The sequence below is a fragment of the Ambystoma mexicanum genome, chromosome 9, assembly GCF_040938575.1.
Source record: "Ambystoma mexicanum isolate Mex_15411 chromosome 9, UKY_AmexF1_1, whole genome shotgun sequence".
Lineage (NCBI taxonomy): Eukaryota > Metazoa > Chordata > Amphibia > Caudata > Ambystomatidae > Ambystoma > Ambystoma mexicanum.
In genome coordinates this window covers 872,026,278-872,052,500 of record NC_090931.1, presented here as the reverse complement: position 1 = coordinate 872,052,500, position 26,223 = coordinate 872,026,278, and the positions used below count along the sequence as shown (strand labels likewise).

General features: G+C 44.9%; 1 protein-coding gene across 25 annotated transcripts in view; it reads left to right on the top strand.

Moving 5' to 3' along the window:
- The window catches only part of LRRFIP1 (LRR binding FLII interacting protein 1), an 813,895-nt gene that overhangs the window by 504,497 nt on the left and 283,175 nt on the right, over nucleotides 1-26,223 (top strand). For 19 of the 25 annotated variants that reach the window (XM_069615974.1, XM_069615973.1, XM_069615975.1 and 16 more), the window contains 4 exons: nucleotides 5,699-5,791; nucleotides 6,018-6,110; nucleotides 8,832-8,924; nucleotides 9,526-9,670. In XM_069615974.1, the coding sequence (XP_069472075.1) occupies nucleotides 5,699-5,791; nucleotides 6,018-6,110; nucleotides 8,832-8,924; nucleotides 9,526-9,670 (424 nt within the window). The remainder of the gene's footprint in view (nucleotides 1-5,698; nucleotides 5,792-6,017; nucleotides 6,111-8,831; nucleotides 8,925-9,525; nucleotides 9,671-26,223) is intronic. The other 6 variants (XM_069615976.1, XM_069615977.1, XM_069615978.1 and 3 more) reach the window with 1 other exon arrangement.

Sequence of the window (26,223 nt, the reverse complement as noted above, 5' to 3'; positions counted from 1 at the left end):
AAACATACACCCTTCAAAGTCTCGTCGATTACACGGGACACCCAGTGGTAGGTACCTCTTAGTGATAGGGCTGCTCAAGGGAGAAAACATAGGTGGTCTCAACGTTTATGCCACCATATAGCATAATTTACTTAACGAGTTACAAGGACTGTTGGTGGGACATCCTGTTGATTTGTAGGTGATGGGAGGCGACTTCAACAATGTGATACTGCTCCACAGACAGATCCCGGGGCCTGACGGATGCGAACAGACCCAAACTAAACAGTGCAAATGTGCACAAGCCCTGGGATTTGCATATGTTTGGCGGCAATCCACAAACCATCTTCAGGGTTTTGCATTTCACACTTGTGCACATCTTTCTGCCTAATGCAGCCTTATTTAGGATTGCAAATGTCACTTTCCTTTCACAAATTATCTCAGATCACTCTTTGCTCAAGCTTTAGCTGGATAGTTCAAAACTTGCTGGCCAAGCAACATGGTGACTGCACTCTTACTATCTTGGTTTCCCAAATGTCTCAACACAATTGGCTGACAAAACGAACTCAATACCCCATCAGTGGAAGATCTGAGAATATTGTGGGAGGGGTACAAGGCCACTATACAAGAGAAAGCCACATCAGTGCTCGAGTCAAGGGAAAAAAAGGGGTTTAAGAGGGTGTTTGAGTTAGAACTCTGGAACTGGCCTTCCTCGCAGAGCATTCCCTGACGTCCCAAAGAGCCCTGCTATAGTCACGTGCTTAGTACCACAATTGTGCAATGGACATGGTTCGGCAATCCCATGTAGTGTCTCAGGCCAGTATATATGAAACTGGGGGCAAGGTTGGGAAAATGCTGTTGTGGTTGGAACAGAGCATCTGCGAGGCCAAGGCAGAAGGAGAGGCAAAAGCTGTTATAGATTCTGAGATTAGTGAGACCTTGGCTTATGCCCATCTATACCAGATGCCGGTGGAATCTGCAGAAACCTCATATGCAGATCTCTTATGGGAAATCCCTCTCCACAGTATCACTGACCAACACCGTGAGGCCTTGGAATCCAACATTACAGAGAAAGAGCTTATACAGGCAATTCAATTGCTCCAATCGGGCAAATCTCCCGGGCCTGATGGGTTTCTGGCTGAATTCTGGAAAATGCGGAAAGAGATGGTTTCCAAACCCCTGCTCTTGATGTTTGTGGGAAGCAAAGAGTGGGGGTGCTGCCCTTTGACTTATGTAAGGTCAATATTATTGTTTTACCCAAGCCAAACAAACCCCCCAGACAACTGCACTTCTTATAGGCCTATCTCGCTCATTAACAGTGAAAGCCAACAAATTGGATACAATTTTGGCACAAAGATTGATCAGTTCTCTCTTCGTTGATCCATCCGTAACAGTGTGTTTTTCTACCCGACTGGGATGCTCGCATGAACAGCCGCAGACTTTTTCATTGTATACAAAGCAGACACTATCCGCAATACTCTCGCTGTTGTGGCAATCGACTTTGAAAAAGACTTTGATTCGGTCTATTGGGGATTCATATGGGGAGTGATGAAGAGGCATGGGGTGTGGTCCAATTTTTCTCCAATGGGTTGGGTTGCTGAACGTGTGCCCTATGGCCGTTGTCCGGGTGAACAGAGGGATGATGTTTTCCTCTGGAGATTGGTTCACGCCAGGGAAGCCCCCTCTCCTTATTGCGTTTTATTTTGGCTATTGAACCACTGACAGTTTGGTTGGGGGGTGTCTCCTGATGACTGGTTTTGTGTGGACATCTGGATGGGAAGACACAGTATCACTATATGCGGATGAACTGCTATTGTATGTGGGGTATCAATCCAGATCCACCATGGGTGGAAATTTTGTGAATTTTCAGAGAATTCAATGGATTAAGAGTTCATTGGAACACATTGCTTTTGTTCCCAGTCCAGGGAGGCCCAGAGGCAATCCTCCCCCACCCGCAATGTTGCCCTCCCAGTTGCTGGAGACACCTTGAAATATCTGGGCATTCGTGTTTGCCGGAAGCATTACTGTCTCATAATCTCACAAGGAGGTTTCAGGTGCATATTCGATACTGAGCAGCCCTCCCACGCTCATTGCTTGGATGGTCCGCTTTATTTAAATGAAGTCCCTCCCCAGGTACTGATACGTTCTGCAAAACACTCCGGTCACAATACCGGAATTTTTAAAAATGTAGCAGTCCATGAAATAGCTGCTATGGGCAGGTCCGCCCCTAGACTATCAATGCGAACGGTGTACGGCTCGGTTTGGGAGGGTGGGATCATTTCACCAATGTCTGCTGGACGACACAGCTGGCTGTCGCAAATGAGTGGTTACATGCAGATCGCTCTTATCCACGCATCAGCCTTGAACAACAATGTTTGCAGGTTAAAAACCCACTTCTCGCTCTGTATTCTGACAGGAGATTGCAGCAACTACTGCTTGCAGGGCAACAGACAATCCGAAAATATAGTGCAGTGATGCGGGCAATGGGATAGGAGGGGGTGTTGACCTTGATGTCTCCCTTGTGAAACAACCGGAACCTTCCAGAAATCCGTAAATTTAAAGTTCAGGGGGAGCTGGCAGGCTAAGGGTATTAGACTGCTGGCTGATTTGCTTACTGAAGGGCAACTTAAGACATTTCAGGAATTACAAAAGGACTTTTGTCTACTAACACCAGACAGATACGCTCAGTTCACACGCAATGTACGCACAATTTGGGGAGTTTGACTACCCTGTCCAGACCCCATTGGAAGCTAACATTAATACTGAATTTGTTCCCAGGTGGGCTATCTCGACTTTGTATCAAGTGGTCATTAATTTCACCTCGTATCCGCTTGACAGAATTAAGACTAGATGGGAAGGGATGTAGGCTCTATTGATGGGGAGGAGTGGCAGGAGGCCTTAATGTCCCCTAGAACAGTGGCTATGTCTGCTTGTTTTCGGCTAGTGCAGGTGAAAGTTTTCCATAGGATTTAATATATGTGTGCACTGTGAAAGTGCGGCCTTTCTACTTGACTCAGACTGTGTTAAATTGTCGGTATGCAGAAGGTACATTCTTCAAGATATTTTGGCAGTGTCCAAGAATCAGGACAGAGTCATATATCCCGAGTACCTCCGCAACCTGTGCCCCGACGATCCAAAACTAGCCCTGCTTGGAGTATCGGGAGAAAGCACCTTCACCAGTTACGCAAAACATCAAGTGGGGTGTCAGGGAACCACTGAAGATCTCCAAATGGTTGCAGAACATGAACCATTGTGTGTCCATTGAGGAACGAGTGCATAGAACTAGGGGATGCCCGAATATGTTTATTAAAGTTTGGGATAAATGGCAGGACTCTGACTAATGGTTGTAAATGATGGGACTGATTTGATTGAAAGTATTACATGTCTTTGAATTACATGGATTTATTTTGGTCAATACACCTTATCGATTTGTTGTTAATCCATGTCAGGACTCAGTATTATGTTTGTGGTTCTTGTAAGAAATATTATAAAAATGCAATAAAAGGTGTTATTAAAAGAAAAGTTCATCAAAAGGTCAACCAAATGCAGTGATATTCTCTCTGCAGCCACGAAAACCCAGTCATGAGGATCTTCCCAAATCCAGCTGACCTCTTCAATATTTGGATCAAAAGGGAGCAGCGAAAGGGGTAAACCCTAGTTTGTTGCAGTGGACAACCTGGATGTGGAGATTTTTAATAGTCCACCTGACGTGATTACTGATGTTCAGGCCATGCATCGTCCATGCATCTTTCTTAAACTATTTGGATCCAATTGATGAGTTTCTCTGGGATACCCAGATATAAGATATTGTAATAATACAACCTGGATAGAACTAAGGGTTGAGGTAACTCGATTCTGACTCATTTCAGACTATATGGGATTCTTCTAAGAACATTCAGTTGGCATTGTGTGCTCCTGGTCAGTAGGTTTACCTGTGCTATGAAATGGATGCTTGTCGAACAGAATCCCCAATATTTTAGCCTTGTAGGTTAGGGGTGAGGGGTATACTTTGCTTGATGAGACATTTGAAAAGTCTGCTCTCTGTCAGGGAGTTTGGCATAAGGTATGTGGCCGTCTCCCACTTGTACGGTAAGAGATATGGACTGCTCCTTTATGCCCGATAACATTTTACATAGCCAATTGACCCACAGGTCCAATAACAGATAGGACCAGCATCCATGTGCCCAGAAGTATATATATGCTCATTTAGCACATGCTCAACAAGAGCAACTGTGGCTGGCTGCCATATCCCTAGCAAGGACTGGTAAGGCGTGATCCCATGTGATAAGTGACAATAGATATAGCCAACCTATCCGGTATCCATTAACAGCAGCAAAATCCAGCTCTCACTTTCTCGGGAACATCAGAAAAAGTCAGAACAGTTGGTATGTATATGGAATCTTATTCCAAGCTGCAATAATGAGTGAAAAATCTTGAACTGCATCTAAATTAGGCAAGTAATTCTAGTTTATGAGCAAACACTGTGCTGGAAACAATGTAGAATCTGTTATATTTTAGCCTGCAGAATCGAAGATTGGATGGGTCCGGCTGTCCCCATCGGCCTTCAACAACTATGTATCTGTGTTTTACCAAATTTGAGAGCACACGTATGTTTTTATTTCCTTTCCCTGGTAGGTGCATAGATTGGTTGTGTCCAGATAAGGCATTTGATGTATTGATTGCTTTTGCAGTAAAGGGACATTAACTATCTATTTTAGATGGCTTACGGAAATGTCTAGCTTCTTAGCCAGCAACGTTGGAAATATTTGCATGTGAAAACTTTTTATCTTCTTCCCTGCAAGTTCTGTATTAGTGGGCATCCGGGCAAAAATTGATGTCGAAGCATTTGCAAACAGTTGGAGTTCATTAGCAGCTCATTTTTCAGCAATCCGAGAGACCTAAAAAGACTGACATTTCATTAGACAGGGTTTGGAAATGTTCGAGAGAATGGGAGCTTATACCTTGATATAGAGGTGAGAAGCTGGGACAGGAGAGAGCAAAAGTAGAATGAGTCTGCAGAACTGGTGAAAGCAGAGACAAAGGGATGGTGGAATGTCCAGTCTGGGGATGCCATGTGAAAGGTGTGAAGCAATGAGAAGCAGTAACTTCACAAAGGCCTAATGTTGCTTGATATCTTCATCTGCAAAGTTTCTGGTTTGGTTGGTAGCAAGACTTTGTGGCTGGCCTTAGAAATGCAAGCTGACTTATTGACCATGGAGAGAGTAATTTTCAGACCGCTCAAGTGTGTGATGGGAGTAGTGGCTGGTGGCTAAGAGGCAGAGAAGCCCGGAGTCATTTGAATCATTTCACCTGTAGCTAATATAATGCAAGTAATCCAAGCCCCTTATTGCACAGGAGTCTTTAAGGGGAAGCTGTTTGTTTGCTGAAAGACTTTACAGTTGAGATGAATCACTGGAGAAGGTTGGTTGGAAAATCACACTTTTTGGTGACCTGGGAAGAAGTGCGGTCCCAATGAACCAATAAATGGAGTATGGTAAGATCTCGGTTTGAGCTGAGGTTTTCTATGCTGAGCTCTGTCAAGCTAATGCAAAACTGATTCCCACTTTACATCGGATGGTAGCATGTGTGATCGAACGCAAGGACCACAGCCTGCCACCTTTATAGTTCATAATGTGTTTGTTGTATGTACCTGCCCACTGCCCCCGCTCCTTCTCCAACCCCAGGAAAGCAGAATAAATTCCAAGCTTTTGTTTGTCTGCAGGAATTTGAAAGGGAGAAGCATTCTCACCGGATACTGCAGACCCAATACAACGAACTGAAGGAGTCCTTGCAGCAGAAAGAGGAGATGCTTACGGTAAGAGGACACTTTGACTACGCCCTCAGTAGGGACCACAGGGTCCTTGGAAGAAGCCAGCACTGCTTGAAGGTAGTGATGGGAAATTGTGGGCGGGCCTAGAAGAATGCAAGCCCTGTGCTGCTGCACTTGCATAATGACTACTTTTCTTGCTGCTCTCTCCTTTGATCACTGTATAATTCTTTTTTTTTCATTCTGCCTTTCCTCTTTTCTGAACTGTTCTCAGGAAATCCGTCAGCTACAGCAGAAGCAGGAGACTAATTCCAGGGAGATCTCTGACCTCCAGGAGACAATAGAGTGGAAAGACAAAAAGATAGGGGTAGGCTTTCATCCCAGTTCACATGTCATCCAGACCGGCATGTGGCTGTTTGTTGCTATGTTATCCAACTACATTTGCATGAACTAGTAACCAGAATAGTGAAGACACCTCTTCATCTACTGATGGGTCCTTGTCCTCGCTGAAGTAGCAATCAGTTTCCTTTGTAAGATTTAGGTCATAGTTAAATCTGTGTCAACTTCAGGACATCCTAGACCCAGATGTAATGCCCACTCTTGGAGGTCCATGAAGCTGCTAGGGGACTGATAAAAGTAAGTGTGAAAACTGCAGTGAACCTGTGTATGTCCAGATTATAGATGCCAAGGGACACCTGTAGAAATTCCTCATCTGCAAAGACTCCTCTAATAGACTCATGGTATCTATGTGGAGATCTTCTCAAAGGGCAGATAATAGATGCTAGCTGACACTTCAATACGCTCCACTTTATAACTGCTTTATACTCGCATTATTGAGGAATAATATTGTTTAACTCCCCTTCTAGCCTGTTTAAGTCATATTATCTATGTGGCCAGTTAAGAACATCCAAACCGGAGACATTTAGCACGCCTGTAAAATAGATTGTGTCCTAAAGATACTTCGTAGAATCCAGCAGAACTATCTGCATATGAGTGTTTATCCTCATCAGCAGTACAGTCTAATTGTAAAATTGAAACGTGGGCTTCAAAGAAGGATGGGATTTCATAAAATAAACTGATGTTACTCCACTTGTTAATGGGATATAGCCCTTGGTTAGATGAGCATACAGCAGTACGGAAAGTAGTCACCGGCAACAATAGTTCTTCAGTGTAGGCAACTTCTATAGAGTGACATGCTTGGAAGATCTTTCATTGTCAGCAAGAAGGATCTCAGAACCCATTATTTTGATTTGTTAGTTTCAGGATTAAAGCATATTCATTTTGATTGGACGTTTAGGTCTATAATAGTACCAAACCCAGGCTGTTTGACTTTCCTTTTGGAGCAAGAACAATAGACTCTGAGTGTTTTCCGTGAATAATTAGAACACTGAACAAATATAGTTTCATATAAATAAAATTCAGCACTATATCATTGCATACTTCAATTATGGTACTAAACAGTAAACATCCATTGAGACAAAAGTAGCGCCTAATGGGGACGTGGGGTGTTCTCAGCCAGGTTATTTAGGGAAGCTTGACCATTTTGCAACAATAGACTGCAACCTACGCTCTCCATATGTTTGGTCTACAATTCTGCTGGCTAGGTCTGATAGGATGTGTAGTGTAAACCATCTGAAGAACCAAAAGGTTGCAGACCCATGCTACAAGTGTCGATCCAGGGCCTGGCAGAAGGCAATGATTGCTCCGTGACAGAATCTTGATCTCGTCTACCCCTTACCAGGCATGCTTTTATTACCTCCTTCACTCCAACCAAGCTGATGGGATGCCTTTTACATCAGTGTGTCTCCCCTCTCCTTTTCCGTTCACCACTCCCCTCCTCCCCCATGTCCAAAGCAGATGCTCTCAGCCTTGGGTTTACCCTTTCCAGTCACACACAATTACGAGCTGTATTCTGCAACAAGAAGGTGCATCTGACCTCCCCTCCCCCACTGTCTCCTATGACCTTGGCAGCACATGTAGCTTCATGACTGCTCATTTCTCAGGATGCTTCTCCACTCCTGGCAACCCTCCTTTGGCGGTCCCTCCTCCTTCTGCACTGCACTACTGGTTGGACCGTCTTGGCACCAAGTTAGGATGGTGCTGGATAAAACTGACGCTATGGCCTTAGGTCATGGCTGAGTATTATAATGGGCCTTGTGGTAAACCATCGCCATGGAACTGAGTGTTCTGGCACCATTTTAGCAGAAAAAGGCAAGTAAGCGTTAAGGGGTTCCCTTCCAAAGTTATATATTTTAAGTGAGACAAATTGGTGAATAACTGCACCTGTCAACAAAATGATTACAGCTAGCTACAGGCCACTTCAGTCCAGCAGAATTGTACATAGCTTCTTCCCCTAGGCACAATCCTTTGTGGTCGCAGTGGCCATGTTGTAGGGTTGGATACTCTTAAGGTTCAACTTTTCCACTGGGCAAATAAGTTGCTTGACAATATAGATGGGAGGGACTGTGCAGGTGGGATGCCGGCAGGTTGTAATCGGGCCACTTACCCACGCAGCAAGTCATTACAACCGGGATGGCCCAACAGACACAACATTATAGCATAAAGAATTCACTCTGTTCTCACAGGGGAAAAAGGCAGTGAGGAAAATATTCTATATAAAAAGGACTGTTGAAAAAGAACTGATAGAAAAAGTGCTAGGGGGTAAACAAAAGGAAATTGGGGGGAAATGATATATCAAACTTTGAAAACCATGAGGAAGGAGGTTTTAAAAAGCAAGCTAGGCTTTGAAACGTCAACTTAATGTCCGACGATGACTTGATGCCATAACTAATCATATTTAAAACCACAGGAGGAGCATTGTTTGGAGTGCAATCCATACAGCATCATTTGGGTAAAAAGGGCCTTATCCCATTATGTCAGAGTAGTAATAAAATTGAAACCAGGGACTTTGAGATCTTGTCTCTGACAGTTGGTGGTGTTCCAAGAATGACTATCCATGAAAAGCCCAAGCTGTGTCTGTCACTTTTGTCTGTAACTTACATCACAATCTCTTTCCTTTTCTTCCCACCATCTCCTGGTCTTCGTTCTTTGTTGATTCCTTTCTTTCCACTCTGGGCTGCATGCTCAGGCATTAGAAAGGCAGAAAGAGTTCTTTGATTGCGTCAGGAGTGAACGGGATGAGCTGAGGGACGAAGTGGCTGTGCTAAAGGAAGAGCTCAAGGTATGAAGTCCAAGATGGCTGGGGCACTCAAGGGTTTTCATCCCCAACCTTGCCACGTGCATGGCACTCGGAGTGCTGATGAGCAGAATTATTCAAATGTAATGTATAGGCAAAGCAAAATGACAACTCTTCTTTGAAGCACTGATATCCTTGTGATAGCTGTGTTATAGTTGAATGTTTAACATTTTTTCAATTAAACATGCCATTATAGATTAATAGGATTGTGTCAAAGTTCCTTTACAATCTTTATGATCATTGAGAAAGTCAACTGAGGGATATAGCGTGATCTTGAGTTAAAATATATTTCACTCTCAGTAATGGTTAAGCAAGACCATTTTGCCTAAATGTCCCATTTGGATCGCACTAAAATGGTCCCTTTCAGGGATCACTTGATCCACTGTTAAGTGCAATACCTCAGTTCAGACAAACATATTTACAGCGTCAGTGAGCAGAATTTGTTATTGTTTTTTAATTGAATTAGTATGTTGTTGATAGCAAGGAATGGCATTTAGTCCATTGTACAATACTATGACCTCTGATTTGCATTGCCATCTGGGTTTAGCTGACGCTCAATAACTGATTGCATTTTAAACCACTGCAGAGACATGGTATTGTCCTGAGCTCTGACTTGTCACCCAACGGGGGACTGTTGGATGGTCCGCCCCATGGAACGCTGGTGGATTCTTTCACAAAGGGGACAGGAGAGACTGCTTCAGACATGAAAACGACAGGGGATGGGCCCCTAGGTAAGGACTACTTGGGCTGTAAATCTTGCTGTTAACTAATTTCTTTATTCTGCTTGTACTCTGAACTTGGAGTTTAGCATACTTTCCCTATTCTTGCTGTTGAACTTGCATGCTGCATGCTACACCTTCAATCACTTCCCTCTGCATATATTTCTGCTTCAGGGGTTCTTTCGATTAGATAGGCACCTGGAAATATGTTCCCTATCTGCAGAATTAGAGCCACCAGCGGATGGGGTTTCATTAGTTCCCAGAAAGAACAGGAGAGTTCATTCAATATTGTCCATGATAAAAAGTGGGTTTATAGCCTTCCAAATTCTGAGGATGTTGTCCTCACTAGTGGAGCCTTGGGAATTTCTCCCGGGGCACCTTCTTTTGGGTGTTGGTGAACATATAAGCAACATGTACGCAATCAGGGAACAAGGGTTATCACTTGAGCACCTAAAATACGAGTACTACCAAAGCTATACCCCCAATCGTGTGTATCACCATGAAACATGTCAATTTTTGCTCCAGATGTAAAGCAGAACAGATGAGAGCCTTAAACAGTATGATTGGTCAATTTCGTTTTCGATTGCATTCTGGGAGAATGTTATGAAATGCTGTTTCCTAAGTGGTTGCTGCATCCTCCAAGGTTATTCCATCATGTTGATTTCGTAATCTTAATTTCAAGGCTTGAAAGTTTTTAAGATCATCAAGTTGTACAGAGCTGTCTGTGTATTGGTATTTAAAGCCTGAACATTTTAACGGTGACAAAGCGAATTGTTAGTGTGGGCCATCGCTAAGCGTGCTTTTCTATAGTGCCATGGCTGCCCCTCAAGTGCCTCCATTAAAGCTCTGCAGCCTTCCAACCCCAGCCTTGGCTACAATCCTGTTACATACATCTTACACACATCTCGGTTGCAGGTGCAATAAATCGCTCAACTATCTTCATTGCTGGGCCATGGGCCAGCATATACAACCAAATAAAATCGTGATTTATTGGAATCAAAAAACATCTGTCATACGTTTAGTTTCTGCATTACTACAGTCCTACATTGGATTCAAGTTTTAAAGTTCATACCCAACCTGTAACACAACATAACAGTAAAAGGGTTCCATGCAGAATTGAGAAGGATTTGAAGGGAAGCTACAGTCGGAAAGGTTGTGCTTTAAGTGACTAGTCAGAAATGCCAAGTTAAGACTCGTAGGTAATAAATCTCCTCACCTGTGACGTCCTATTTTTATTATTTATTTTTTTTTTTTACAGCTCCAACATCACTGAAAAACTGTTTAGATTCTTAAAGGTCATTGGTAAATCTCTCTAACTTCTTTAGTTCCCTGCAATAAGTAGCAGACTTTTACTCAAAAAAGGTGCAGGTTTACAAGTATTCAAATAACACTTATACTCAAGGTTTTCTAGTCAAATAATCCTTTATTTAACTATTGGTTTTAAATAAGCCTCCTTTAGAAAGGGCAATATGCAACAATAAAAATACACTTCATAACACTTCCTCAGATTTAAGATAAGCAAGTAGATACCCTTTTGGGATGTCACACGCACACTTCCTTCACCCTGAGGTGACTTCAATTACTAGGACACTGTGGACATTGATATCACTTTTACACTTAATGCAATACTGAGGTTGTGGAAAAGGAAAAGGTTAGGGAAGGAAATAGGTTAACAGGTTCTCAGAGCATGTGAATACTTTCCAATCTTTCCAATCGAGTCTGTTAGACCTTTCCCAGCAATACAATTTAAACTTATGCACCACCAATGAGGGACCGTTAAAACCAAAGTCAATGGGTCAGAAGAGTCTGCAGGGAGCCAGGACAGCCAAAGTCACTTTGCACAATGTCTAGGGAGCTGAGACACTTCTTCAGATAGCACAAATGTCTTGCACGATGTTTTAAGGGAGTGTATAGAAAGGAATCACTGTAGAGCCACAAGCTGTTAGGCTTCTGAAGGGCAAAGCTGCAAGCAACTCTGCAGAAACAGCAGCTACTGCAAGTCTCTGGTGAGAACAAGCAAGCTACAGACCAAAGAGGTAAGTACCCCTGTAGTCAAGACCAGAACCTTAGGTTGGAAGAAGAGGATCAAGCTGGCTTCTGTTCAGGTTGCAGTCCTGCAGGTCCTGGGTTCCTGGGCCTCAGTCGTGGGGACATGAGGGAGGACGTCTGGGGGACTACTGCACTGCAGTTCGAAGGTCGGTGGCAGCAACAGGCTCTTTCCAAATCAGCGGCACTTCGCAGTTTCAGCTACTGGTCAATAGCACTGCCGTGGTTCTTGGACACTTGAAGGGATCCCCTTGCTTCTGGGGTCCAACACTCTGTTGGGGTGGCTCAGGCTTGGTTCGTCCTGCTTCGGGAGGGTCCCCAGGATCTTCCTCGTGCTCAGGTCCGGCTTAAAGACGATGCAATCGAAATCTGGTTTTCCTGACCCCTGGCACTCGCTTCTAGCAGCAGCAAAGAAGTACAGCCAGCAGTGAGAGGTTTTCCAGCAGAGTTGATCTTGGGGTTGGTTAGTTGGTCCCACCAACCCAAGGGAAGAAGTCATCCGTTCTGGGCTTCTATATTCGATACGAAATTGGAGTGTCAACACTGCAGCAGGGCTTCATCTGCAGTTCAACGATCCAGGAGGGTACAGCAAGCTTCTCTTCCAGTTTCTTTCAGATGTTTCTTCCAGTGGTCGACTCTGCCTTCTGTTCATCTGACCTCGACTCTTATGCAGGTTTCTCCGATTCTCCAGCATTGGATCTTTCATGGATTCACATGCTTAGAATATTCCCCGTCGTCAGACTGGGACCCCTCGGTACACATATATAGCCTTTTCCAATCGGAAAACTTCCGACACTTTTGTGTCCTATCTATGTCCTTTTAGGACCCGCCTATGCATGCTCCGTAGGCCGTCCCCGTATAAGAGGCCCGCCCCCGCGGTTCCACTTCAGATTTCAACCGTCTCCAAAGTAGTGGGATCTCCTCGCGTTATCTTACTATTTTGTACAAGGTTGTGTTACTGGAATTTGAGTACAGAAAATGTCCTCCGTGTCAGGAAAAGCGCTGTTCCGCCCTTGCGCGACGTGCGGCTTGAAAAAAGTTTACGAGGGGGACTGACATATGGATTGTATATATTGCCTCCACCCTCATCATTCGGCGGATAACTGCGACATATGCAAAGGGTTTTCTCAAAAAACCCTCAAAGACCGCAGTCGACGACTGGTGGCATGGCTGAATGAGAGAGCGGGGGCATACCCCCCTTCGGAGGTAGGCTCCACACAATCGGCGAAAACATCACGCCGCGCTACCTCGTCGGAACCACCGGCGAAGAAATCTCGACCGACGGAAAAAGAGTCGTCTGGAAGTCACTCAACTAGAGACTCCTCGTCAAAGAAATCATCTTCATCAAAGGAAAGGAAATCCTCCTCGGGCGATCATCATAGATCGACCACGAGTCGAGTAAAAGCAAGCCAAGTGTGGAAAAGGCGGGACCGCCAAAACCACCTGCTAAGTCACCGTCGTCGACGGCGGCCCAGTCATCGGCCTCCACCCTGCCACTTACGCAGGTGGCATCCACCGTCCCACCGACGACGACATCGACGGGGGTTCTACAGGAGGCCTGGAGGCCTGAAGTTTTTGATCCGATCCCCCCGGATACTTTACTACAAGAACAGGCTGTGTTGCTGTCCTCGGAGGACGAGAATGAGAGAATAGCTGGCCCAGCAGACCTAGGGCTACGAGTGGCTGACAAGTCGTCGAGGGGATCCGTTATACCGGTATCTGCCCCTCTTCTCAATCCTCAATCTGTTTTGTCATTGGAAATTCTGTCCACGCTTCAATCGTTGTTACAGTCGTTGGACCAGAGACTACCTCAGGCAAACCTGCCACAGTCACCCATCGACGGGCCCGTCCCGTCAACCGACGCACCTACGCACCCCAATCTCAGCACTGGCACAAGAGGAAGGTGAGCTGCCAGATTCGGAGTCTGACAGGGGAGCCATGTCGGATATCTCATCATCCCCCTCCAGGGATCCAACCTGGGAGTCAGAGGTGGAGTTGGAAACCCCTAGAAGCCCAGCTCACCCGTCCCCTCCGGACGACATCGCGTCATTCCATTCTATGAGGGAGAAGGCATGCAAAGAATTTGGTTTGTCCCAGGAAGAACAGAAAAAGGACTGTTTTTTGTTCGACCACATGGGTAAGAGAAGGAGGTCTGTGTTCTCGTTACCGATACTAGACCATGTATGGAAGGAGGGGTTGCAGACAATGCGTCACCTGTTTTCAGACCTGGCAGTGAAAGGACGCCTGGAAAAAAAGTTTAAGGCTCCAGAGTCTACCCCCAAGTGTTTATCCTCCCAACCAACTCCAGACTCGGTGGTGTCGGCGGCAGAGGCGAGGAAGGCGAAGGCCCAGCACAAGTGCACGACTTCTCCTGAGAACGAAGCGAGACGCCAAGATGCCTTTGGCAAGAAAGTACTAACCGTGGGAGCGACCACAGTAAAGGCCGCAAACTCGGTAAAAAAAAAACACACAATGGTAGGAAAATTAAACCACTGACACCAGCCATTAAATATAGTGAGGGTATCATAAAAATGTTTACATGAGTAAGTAGGAAAAGGGGCTACTAATTAACCCTCCCCCCCCCGGTATTTCCAAATAAGACTGGGTGTACTGGACCTACGTAGGACAAATGGATAAGTAATGTCAATTTCACTTTACTACTCTTGGGAAAAGTAGTTTACCCAAGAGAAGGTATTTAAACCTTATGAGAAATCCAAAGGACTTTGTGACACTGCACTGAAGGTGCTGTGTCACACTGCCAAAAGCTGATGCATATGGAGTTTCAGACTCCAAACACAAAGAAACAGAGTTCAAATCGGTTAAAAAAAATACATGAGTGAGAAAAAGGCCTGGCTTACTCCAGGATAAAAATTAAAAGTCCTAAAGTCCAGCAAAAGAGCTTGGGATCTCTAAGGTTGAAGGGAATTAGCACAGAAATGAGAATTCTCCCAAAAACGCTTATTTTATGCATTTCTTTTTTATATGTATAAAGGCCTTTTAGTGATAACTGAAATTACTAATAGTGCCAACATTTTCCTGACATTGCTTTAACACTGTGTGCAAATGCTGCCACAGAATTCAGTATGCACTGGCACACAGTTTTTGTTTTGCCACTCGACGTAACAATTGTCAGTGACAGAATTTTAGACCCTTTGTTACAGCTATTGATGATCGTGCAGTGGAGAAACAAAACTTAATGCCTTAAAAATAGCCATTGCCATAGATCATTATACTAAGTACTGGTGGTTACCACATTGTACACTCCTTTGCTGAATCGGTCAGGGTTGCATGAATGTGATGCATAGATGCAAGTGTTTCTGAAATTTGAGGGAAAAAGAGTTCCACCTAAAGTACACATTCAGGGGCTTCACCAGGAGTAAATCAACTTGCCAAGAACCGTAATGCTCATCGTGAGAGCTAAAGAGCTGTCGTCTCCTCCTTCCAAACTTCTGTGTCAATAGCTTGCTGAGTCGCCTAAGTAGAGCACACCTTTTCCAAGACGCTACTCTGCATTGGGCATGGAAAATGGGAGCCTGCATGCTCCCATCATAAAGATGCCGACACCAAACCTTCTAGTCATAAAGCGTTAGCAAAAGGAATTATATACAGCCTTTTTCCTAAAGAACAGAATACAACCTTTGATGGGCTGAGGTATATTATGTTAATTAATGCAGTGGGAATTAACTTGTAGAAGACATATTTTTTACTCTGATCATTCAGGCATATTTTGGAAATATTTTTGTTAAGATGCCGATGGTTTATGAAGTGTACTCAAAAGTATCACAATATGCCATGAAAAATGAAGTTTGCAATAGAAGACTAATACTTTACTGTTGTCATACGCATAAAATACTAGTCATTGCAATGGCAAAAGAAGACAAACTCAACATGATTGTGCTTTTTTCTAAACAAAGCTCTTATCCTGATCGACAAGGGTTGAGTAAGGGATAATTTGGGGAGGGCAAGAAAGGGATTGCCGATTGATGCCGGTGTAATGCAAAAGAGTATAATTTCTGTACAAGTTACAAATTCACAGAAGGCTGGCAGAAGTAGGCTTAAGTTCTAGGCACTAAAAGGTCTGCATCACAGATGCAGAAGGAAATCCTTACACCTGTCTGAATAACTCCAACCACCTGAAATCTAGAAAACTGGAAAGGCAGTGCTGTTGCTAGGGGCAAATTGGATGCAGAAGGAAACGTAATACTTATTGAAAGAGAGAGAAGCAACAATTTCAGAAAAGTCCAAAATAACTCAATGATACAAGACTAGAGGAGTATGATTGCTGATTACTTCATTGAGGTAAGGAAGTCTAAAAAGATCTGACAATTTGGCAGTTTGAAGAAGTCCAGTGTCAGAAGATTTTGGAGGCAGGTCCACCAGATGCAAAGTCTAACTTCAATAGCAAATTAATCCAAGTTAATCCCCACACAGAGTACTTAGTGTGCAGATTATACTCTAGTTCAAGACACTGTAATCAAATGAAAATATGCTTATTATAATACTATGCAATAGAACATTTTCTTACAAAAATCCCTCAACATAATTACCAATGTACAAAAAAGTATGCAAATACCAGTTGGTTTCATCTTGAATTCCATCGAAAACGTTCAAAATGTGTTTGTCACCATCATATGTCATTTGATTACAAGTTATATTGGCAGCATCTTAACATTGAGAAAAATAGCACCACCACATTGAGGAATAATAGTGTTTCTGCACAGTTGCACCAATGTTCATTATCCAGCAGCTGCTGGACAGCATTAACTGTTTTAAGCTTGATATCACCTTAACAATCAAAGGTAACAATGATCAAAATAACCTCTCACTTCAGCTGAAATATAACAAAAAAAACACCTCCTCTATGTAAGCACAATATTTAGGTTTATGTAAAGATTAATGTGCATGAAGTATGTATTTCTGCGCAGCCTTGGTTGTCTGAACAAGTTAAAGGAAACACAACAAATACTTGGGTTGATGACCTGCACACCAATAAAGCTTCCATCTTGGACCCGGCTACATGTTTTCTCAAACAAGGCCTGAGCATATTTCTACCAATTTCGGCATCTATGGCACAAAGGAAGAAAAAGTATGTTAATTTGCCCTGATCTCTGCTGTCTCAGTGAACCCGGTCAGTAGCATGAAGCCTACATTTTAAGTTCACATATTTTTGGCTTTGCTATGAAAGCTTCACTTTCAACTAAATAGTTCTCTATGGCAACAGTGGTTTTAATAGAAAAGTACCTAACGGCCAGATTGCTCCCCTTACTTTTTCCATCACGTCTGGCCTCGCCTGCTCCACAAATGCAGTTTTCTATCCGCGGGGCCGAGTGATAAATACTCCAGCTTTAAAATCATTGCAATTTAATATTATTGACCTAGACCAGGGAAGTCTTGCACAGTGTTCCCAAAAGACCCCTAAGGACTCAATGTGAAATTGGATTGATCAAAACTTTATAACCTATTCTTACTCCTCTAATTCAGAAAGCAAAAGTATAGAGTGTAGCTTTTGGAAGGGTTATTTGAAAATGTGTTTACTAACAAAAAAGCGATCAATGTTACATAGCCCATAAAGGTTTGCCCCATAAACGGCTTCAGATTATGCTTGGCTGTTCTACACCTCCAGGACGGCAGACAAAGCTTTCGAGTCGTAACTTTTCAACACCTGACGAGAAATAATCCTAATGGATACAAAGTCTGACGCACAGACCGCAACTCGCAGTACTGCGCTATTGTTAAAAGATGCCAACCCAAACAATAGCTACCCACACCTTGTACAGCGTTCCATTAGTCTCGAGCTAAGTATGTGCTTTAAACAATAAAACAAAAATAAAACGTAATGCGTCTCCTCCTGCCATAATGTTTCCAAAAACGTAGAGTGGGTTCCCCTCTCCAGCTTTAGACGAGGTTGATCTTTTCAATTGGATCATGCCTAGAGCTATTATAACAAAAGCACACCCAAAGGTTATCAATCATTTTTGCGTTTTGAATTATTTTGCTGTCCAGATGAAGGCTTATCAGGTATTTAAAAGGATGGCATGAATGGCTCCATGTGGCGGCGAAGTAGGAGACTGGCGGTTGCCTGACCGTGCACTGTGGATGAGGCGTCTTGTCAAGTCGGCAACATCCAGTGTGATGTACTGCAGGGAGAAAGCTTTAGCCTCCCTCACAACTGAGTAGCAGTACAGCGGAAATAGCACAGTGGTAAAATTCATACCTCCCACGTAAAGAGACATGGGTTCAATTCCCCATCAAGGACCTTGGGTAAATGTAATGGCAATTAATTAAATGGAAGCTACAAAACCACAAGTACATAGTGAAATAAAATAAAAGCTTATTTACCAGAGCAAGAGGAATACAGAGAGCCATACCGACCACCTACCCAGGAAGAGCAAACCAAATAAACTGGAGAAAAAAGGCTGTATAGTTAGGTTAATTTGAACTCTTATTTGGCTCAGCCAGTATTCAAACCGCCCAATAGGGGATGGTCTACCCTGGAGGCCTATGATGTAAGCACTGCTTCCACCAATGGGGAAGCCAGACAGTTCAGCCAATAGGCAGTTGGCTGAGCCCGAAGCATGGGAAGGAAGGCTGCTTTGTGCCCAGCAGCTACCCTGCTGTGCAGAGGAGAAGAACCTGAGAGAGCCCAGCTGACCCAGAGTGGGAGAAGAGGCCGTCCCTCAGGTCCAGGATCTGGAAGAAAGGCAGCCCATGCTAGCCTATGAAAGGGGCTAGACACCCTAAGGTTCCCAAATGAAGAAAGGACTGTGGGCAGCCTGACTACTCCAGATTCAGGACAGGCTAATTTACAATCTGGAATCCGATGCATATCAACTAAGGAGTTGTGAAGATGGAATGTTACTTAAGTGTCATCTACATGGATCTAGAAGGAAAATTAGACTGATTGGGGCATGATGAGATCTACCAATGGTTTAAGATGAACTAAATAGACCAGGTGATAGGATGAAGCCTTGAGGGACTCCGTAAACGGGAAACATAGAATTAGAAAGGGGGGGCTATAGGAAGATTGAGCAGTGATAAAGCAGACGTCCAAAGGTGGTGTTAAGGTGGGGTTGAATAAACACATACGAGAACTAGGGAAGTGATCTGGAAATAACTAGAAATTAATTTGTAGAACAATATCAAGGTTGGGGCAACAGAATATGGGTTCTCCAGGTGCTCCCTGCACCTCAGAATGGTGACTTCTTGTAACCTAAAATCCCACCCAAAGTCTCTGTCACTCCAGAGATGCCCTACTCAACTAACCAAAGTCCAATAGAAATGGCCAACATAAAAGTTCACACATATTCCCAACCAGTCCTTTAGTCTCCTGGCTAACACTATACTACAAAAAATGAATATTCTGAAAATATGGTCAACAGGTGTACACGGACCTAGGCTTTACATTTCCAGCCCTATTTTATAAACCAATTAACACAAGCTGCTTCGCTTGGCAATGCCTTCCAGGGAGTACTCCCGATTCTGACCTCTACAGAGTTTCTTCTTCTTGGCACCTTCTTCTCTCAGGTCTCTCCACAGCCAGTCGTTCAAGGCATACAAATCTATCAGGCCGCTTTGCCACAAACTTGGTTCCCTTTGTCCTCCCCATGTCCTATTGGCTCTAAGTATTCAACTCCTTTTAGGCCTCTGACCTCTTGGTCCTCACTTTGCTGCAATGATTATTTCTGCCCCCTCAGTCTGGGTCCTTATCAGGCAGATGATATTCTGTCGCTCCAGCCAGTGGTGGTTCTCCTTAAGCTTAATGTGGAAGCACCCAGTGCTCAGGCTTTCCTTTCTCCTTAGGTCCACTAGTGTAGAACCTAGCTCTGGATTTCACCGTCACACCACTAGTCCTGATAGTATGGTTTCTGTCATGCATCTGGCAGAGCTTCTGCGATGTAATGAACAGCAAGTATAGTACCTTGTTACAGACGTGGACTCCATGTATCCAGTGAATGTTGAGTAGCACATCTGTTTCCTCCCAGCCTTCTATGCCGGATGGCTTTTCCCAGCCTCGTTTATAGAGTTGGGTTGGTACGTTTTTGTAAGCCAGCCAGGGATTGTTTGTTCCATCAGGCGGTCTGTTTCTAGGATTTAGATTGCTCTTCTCGCCAGTGAATCTTTAATTGCTCTTCTCTCTAGTGAAGCTTTAATTGGGCTATTATCACATTATTAAGCTTCCGATATTGGGCAGGATATTAATTGCCCGTATTAGGTTTAATTGCTACACCTGAGGCTTCAAATATGCACAGAGCCATCAGAGTTGGCTTGAAAAGACCTTTAAGCCAGTCTGCAGTTCTGCGTTGCTCCGTGACTGTCTGTGTTCCTTGAACAAGAGGTTGCAGCTCTTGTTCTTTGAACAAGAGTTTGTGAACCATCACAAACTATTGTTCACGAAACCTACAAAATGTACCTTCACTTCATAGATGCAGATATGGGAATTGAATTGAAAGTTTGTATGTCACTACTCTTCTGCGGTTTAAATTCATTGACCATTCACAGCTTCTCTTCCACGATAAAATTCTGAAAGGCCCAAGGCTTGTAGATTCCTGTTTCTATTTGAGGTGATGGTAACTTTGCAGAGTACATCCGAATGCTGCTGCATCTCACTCCTAAAAACACTTGTGTACAGGTGCGTTATAAATATCATATATCTCAGAGGGGAGGGCGAGCCCAGGGAATTCTACTCCATCCACTCTCAAGATGGCAAATTGATTTGACTAACCCAATCCCCTGTTTCTTGGACCCCTCATTGTAAAGGATGGGTAGTTCTTCGAACTCACCGTAGGGCCCAGATATGACTTGGATCTTTCTATCTAGCAAATAATACGAGCTCTGATCCAGGGCAGACCAGATAAGCCAAAGGAGTACTCTAGACTGGTTAGGTGTGTGGCATGGATGACCATATTTAAGGCTGTTGAAAGATACAAAATACTGATGATAGTAGAGTAGTTGGCATCCAATTATCTCAGTTTTTCATCTTGGGTGGAGAGCAAGGTGAATTCTGTACCCCTGGTAGGTGGGAAGGTGAATGGATGATGATGGGGTCGGAGGTTGTGTGTTCCGCAGTAGCCCAACAATTGAGTCCTTACTTTCTCTGTGAATTTGCCAATAAAAGGGGTATTGGCAATTGGGCTGTAATCCGCTAGGATCATCTGTAACTTTCTTGAACAAGGGTGTGATTTTAAACCAAGCTGGAAGATGCACATTTCCAAAGAACTATTGACAAGCTATTAGAGCAGTGGAAAACGTGTTGACTTTGTCCCTGATGGTTTTGCCGGGGCCAAGGATCCACTTACTCCTTGGAGGCTCTCATATGTTTTACTGAAAAGAGATCAGACTTGGAGATAAGAGTTAAGGCTGGGCAGGAGGCGTCGGTCTGATAATCAGACTGGGAGAGTAGATGATCAAGTGACACCATCAATGGATTGGATAATGGCTTTCATTACTTTTAAACAAAAAGAGGTTTGAGTGGAGTTAGGGGAACAGACACATTCTGAAAGCAGTCTAGGTTCATTGTAGGTCCAGAATAATTCTGACAATGACTTGCAGGATGAAGCAATGCAATTGTGTAGTAGAGATTTCTTTGGGGGGTTTTGTTGACAGAATAGCCACACTGTCACCTTTTTGATATAAGCATTCTTTCTGGTGATCTTGAATCTTAGATTTTCATCACTGATGTTTGAACGGCCTGGTTTCCCTTTAGAGCTTTGTATGTTTCAGGTCATACCAAACGGTTTGAGTTGTTTGTGAATCACTGGAGCAAAATGTCTAAGGTTCTTTCGAGATAGAGGTAGGATAGTGAGGAAAAGTAAGACTCTGCGTAGTTCCGATCAACTCAGTATCTTTATTGACAGACCCCGTGGCACACTGCCACCAAGGCCAGCTCAACCGTCCTTACAGCAACAGGACGGGAATGCTGACTACGCAAGGCGAGCCAGCATTCCAGGCACGCACTTAAATTATGACACATCTCCCCCCCCCCCCCCTCCTTAGCATGAACAACTAAAAGAACAATTATAATAAGCAGAAAAGAATTGTCAACTAATGGAACTATAAGAAAACACACAAAACTAAAAATGCAACTATCAATAATGTCATTTTTCACTCCTCGCTCCACCCCTTACCACACATAATCTCTCATTCTTACAGGTGGCCTACATGCCCTTGCTGGACAACCACCACACACTGCTGCAGCATGAACTTCTCCTCCACTCGACACCACACTTCCACCGCCCTCCTGATCATCTACACCACACCTCTCTTCACCACCCTCCCTGGTTTCACGCTGGTGTACATGCTGTTGCACAGGAAAGTCACACGAAACACCATCCAGTTCACTCTCCAGCTGGTGCAACAAAGGTGCTGCACCCTTGCACAGCACCAAAATTCTCCTTTTCTCCATCTCGACCCGTCGTCAAGAACCACATAACCTGTCCCAACTCCCGCTACTACACGAGGAGACATGAAGACGCTGCTCCCCTTGGGAACAAACCTGGGATTCTTGACACAGACCTGGTCACCCACTTTAACTTCAACCGGATTCCTTCCAGACTGCTGAAACCTCACATGGTCCTGACGCAACTGCACCCTCTGCAAGACCTCAGCCATATTCACCTCGGTAACACTGCCACCCCCTAAAGCGACAGTCCTCCGCTTCAAACCCGCTTTCCTGCCCCTCATCAATTCAAACAGGGTTTACCTGTCATCACGGACGGAGTCCTTCTGTACGCCGACAAAGCTTCAGATAACACATCCTGCCATGACAAACCTTTTGCTATGGCCAACTGCATAGCCCCTTCAACAAAACAGTTCACCCCCTCAACCAAACCATTGGCACAAGGATTGTACAATGCCGTCTGATGTCTGATACCGTAAAACTTCAAAAAGTCTTGCATCTGCTGGGAAACAAACTGCATGCCATTATCAGTAACCAGGCTCGCCGGCACCCCTTCTCTGTCAAAAATGTTCTCAAGAAAACCAATCACCATATCGGAGGTGACGCTTTCTAAAGCAGCAGCCTCCACCCACCGTGAAGTGTAATCCACTAACACCACCAAAAGCCTCAACCCGCCCTGCAAACACTCAATTGGCCCCATGATATCCAAAGCCACCTTCGACCACACCTCGTTGGGTACATCCAACGGATACACAGGCTGGGGTGTATCACCTTACTCTTATCACTAAGTGCGCAGGCCCCAGACTCTTTTACCACTGCTTCCACCTCCTCATCCATGGCCGGCCACCAATAATCTTCCTGCAACCTCCTTTTTGTTGCGACCTGCCCAAATGCCCTTCATGAGCCAGCTCTACCAACTTAGTCCTCATACTCGTAGGAGGGACTAATTTCTCCCCCTGTTGTGATGCCCCACGGTCCCTCCGCCAACTCACACAGGACGTTTGTGTACCCCTTACCTTCCACCCTGTCTTTGACTGCGTCCCAACCTCTCTGCAGCTCATCCCTAATCCAAGTGAGCTCAGCATTCTTCATGGATTCTGCCTCCCATTCACTTTTATTCACAGCAGGAAGAACGCATGCAACTTGCGCGCCAACATCACTCTCCGCCACCTCACCACATGCTACGACAGCTAACCGTAACAAGCAATCGCCACTAAATTCTTCTTCCCGGTGAGATACTCTACCCTGAAATTGAACTCTTGCAAGTCCACCATCCATCTTGCTATTCTAGGAGACACTGACGCCATCCCTCTGGTCGTGAGCACATACACCAAGGGTTTATGATCTGTCCTCATCACGTATGGGATCCCCCCCACAAAAACGTCCTAAAGTGCTTGGAGGCCCACACAGCAGCGAGCGCCTCTCTCTCGATCACAGCGTACCTCCTCTTCGCTTCCCTCAAAGCTCTAGATACAAAAGCGATGGGTTTACATACACCCTCCTGCCACTGCTCCAATACCGCCCCAACGCCAACCTCACTAGCATAGACTGCGAGTACAGTCCTATACTTCGGGTCGAAAGACCTCAAAGACGGAGCCTCATCCATGTCCCTCTTCAACAATTCAAATTCATTCTGGCACTCCTGGGACCAATCAAATCTGACATTCTTTTTCAATAATACCATCATGCACACCGTCTTTTCCGCTTAGCACGGTATGAATTTCACATAGCACTCGGTCATACGCAAAAAGGACTTGAGTTGTTCTTTATTTATATTGAACTGAGCCTCCCTCATAACTGTCACAAGCTCCTCCCTTGGCCTAATGCCATCAGCGCCCAAAGTATGCCCCAGGTATGACACGCTTGGCACACCCACCTGACATTTGGACAGCTTCACTGTCAACCCACTCTGCTGCAGGATACGCATCACCTGGTGCACTCTGTCATCATGCTCCTACCCCAAACCAAAATATCATCCTGAAAATAACTGACACCAGGAACCTCACCAAACCAAAAGGCATGCAGCAGAACCTATAAGCGCCAAACGGTGTCAGAAAAGAGGTCAACGGCCGCGGCTCCAAATGCAAATCAATTTGGTACGCTGACGACAGATCGAAGGTAGAAAACCACTCTGCATGCCCCATCGTCAAAAGCAACTCATTTATGTTGGGCAGAGGATGGCGATCTACCCAAATACTGGCATTGAGTTCCATTAGATCAACGCACATCCTCAAACCCCCATCCTGTTTCCGGGCCAATACTACAAGGAATAGCCACTCGAAGCTCTCAATTTCCTCAATCACACCTGAGGCTTTCAACTTTGCCAGCTCAGATTTCAGCCGTTCCCTGGTCAACACCGGGACCCCTTTGACTGTATGCACTTTGGGCACGGCCCCTCTCTTGATCACAATTCGGTGAGAGAACCCACGTAACCTCCCCAATTGTTCAGCAAACACCTTGGGATATTGACTGCGCAAATATTGCGCAGACGTCACCACCTACGGACCTTCCTCCACACTCAAAACCGGTATCTTTTTCCCAGGACGTATCTCAATGTCCAGCGCAGCCTGCTTGCCACATAGAGCTTACCCTGAGTGCTGCGCCCCCTTAAACTCAATTTGCGCCCACTCATACTCCATCACCATAATGGCACCTGCCCATACGCACTCGGGTTGATATCAGGGGGGTTGAGGTCTGCCACCCTCTTTCCATATTTCTCCCTATACAACTCAGGAGAAATCATGGTATATGGAGACCCGGAATCCACCAACATTTCAAGGGATACCCCATTCACCATCAGCACATCCCATGGTCCCTTTTGGTCACTCCTTACACATGCAAGATCACCCCTTGACCCATCCTGGTGCTATCAACCACATCTTGACACACTACACTCCCGTCAGATTCAATCATGCCTATTGTCTGTTTTCCCTGTACACCGCCCTCGTCCAAGTTCGCTTTGCACATCCTGGCACAGTGTCCTCTGGTCCTGCACCGTCTGCACTCGACTGCTCCAGCCGGACATTCCTTGGCCCCCGTGAAGTGACTGGACCAACCACATCTCCTGCAAACCTCCTGCAAACCACCGCTATTGTTCCCTTTGTTAGCCTTGGCTCCTTGCCTCTCTGGCTTTTCTGCTTTCCTTCTGACATCATTGGCACCCCTCCTACACAACGGCAAAATGGCTTGAACTCAATCTCCTTGACCATGCTTGTTTGCCTTCTCTGTGACAATCTGGACACTTGCACTTGATACCTCTATTGCTTTGGCAATCTCTATCACCTTTTCCAGCGGGGGATCACTTTCTATCCATAGTCTCTCCCTGACCTTGGGATTGCTGGTTCTCATCATTATTTGATCCCTAATATACTCATCCTGGGATCCTTTGAACCTGCAGGTGGCTAATAACATCCGCAGTGCGGTGACATACGAGTCGATACTTTCCCCAACTCCTTGCGCTCTGGAAAAGAAATTATATTGTTCAAGCACCACATTGATCCTTTTGCCAAACCACCCTTCCAACTTCTTATGGGCAGTCTCATAGGCGCTCACCACTCTCTCTCCCTCTCCACTGCCAGGTACATACACTTCCTCCCCTGGCAAATGTCTGAAAATCCTCAGTCCTTCAGTTCAAATGCAATTCAAGAGTGCCGCCCCTTCTTGTCATCACTGTACGTTGCTCCGCCTGCAGCTCTCAAATACACCCTGAAAGCGTCCACCCACAAGTCCCATGAAACAGGCGGTTCACCAGGAGCCATTAGAAAAGCTGGTGGGGGCCTGGCTTTGCTGTGTTGCATGGCTGCGGTGTGACACAATTGATTTCCTTTGTCTCAAATCACATGCCTGTAGATCATAGCACGCCTTGATGAAGTCAAGCACAGCCCCCAGCCTACCACTGCTGTCTAAAGCAAATACTGATCCCCACTACTCTCCCACTTCCACTACTCTCCACTGTACACAATGCCCCACCCCTCCTCTCACACTCACCCTCCTTTCACTCTGTCACCTTTCCCACTCAATCTCACTTACTCCCCCGGCCCTCCCACTCACTCACCCTACACACACTCATAGACATGTACTGCTTTATCTCACCAACCAATAGTCTATCTGCTAGTCTCCTCCA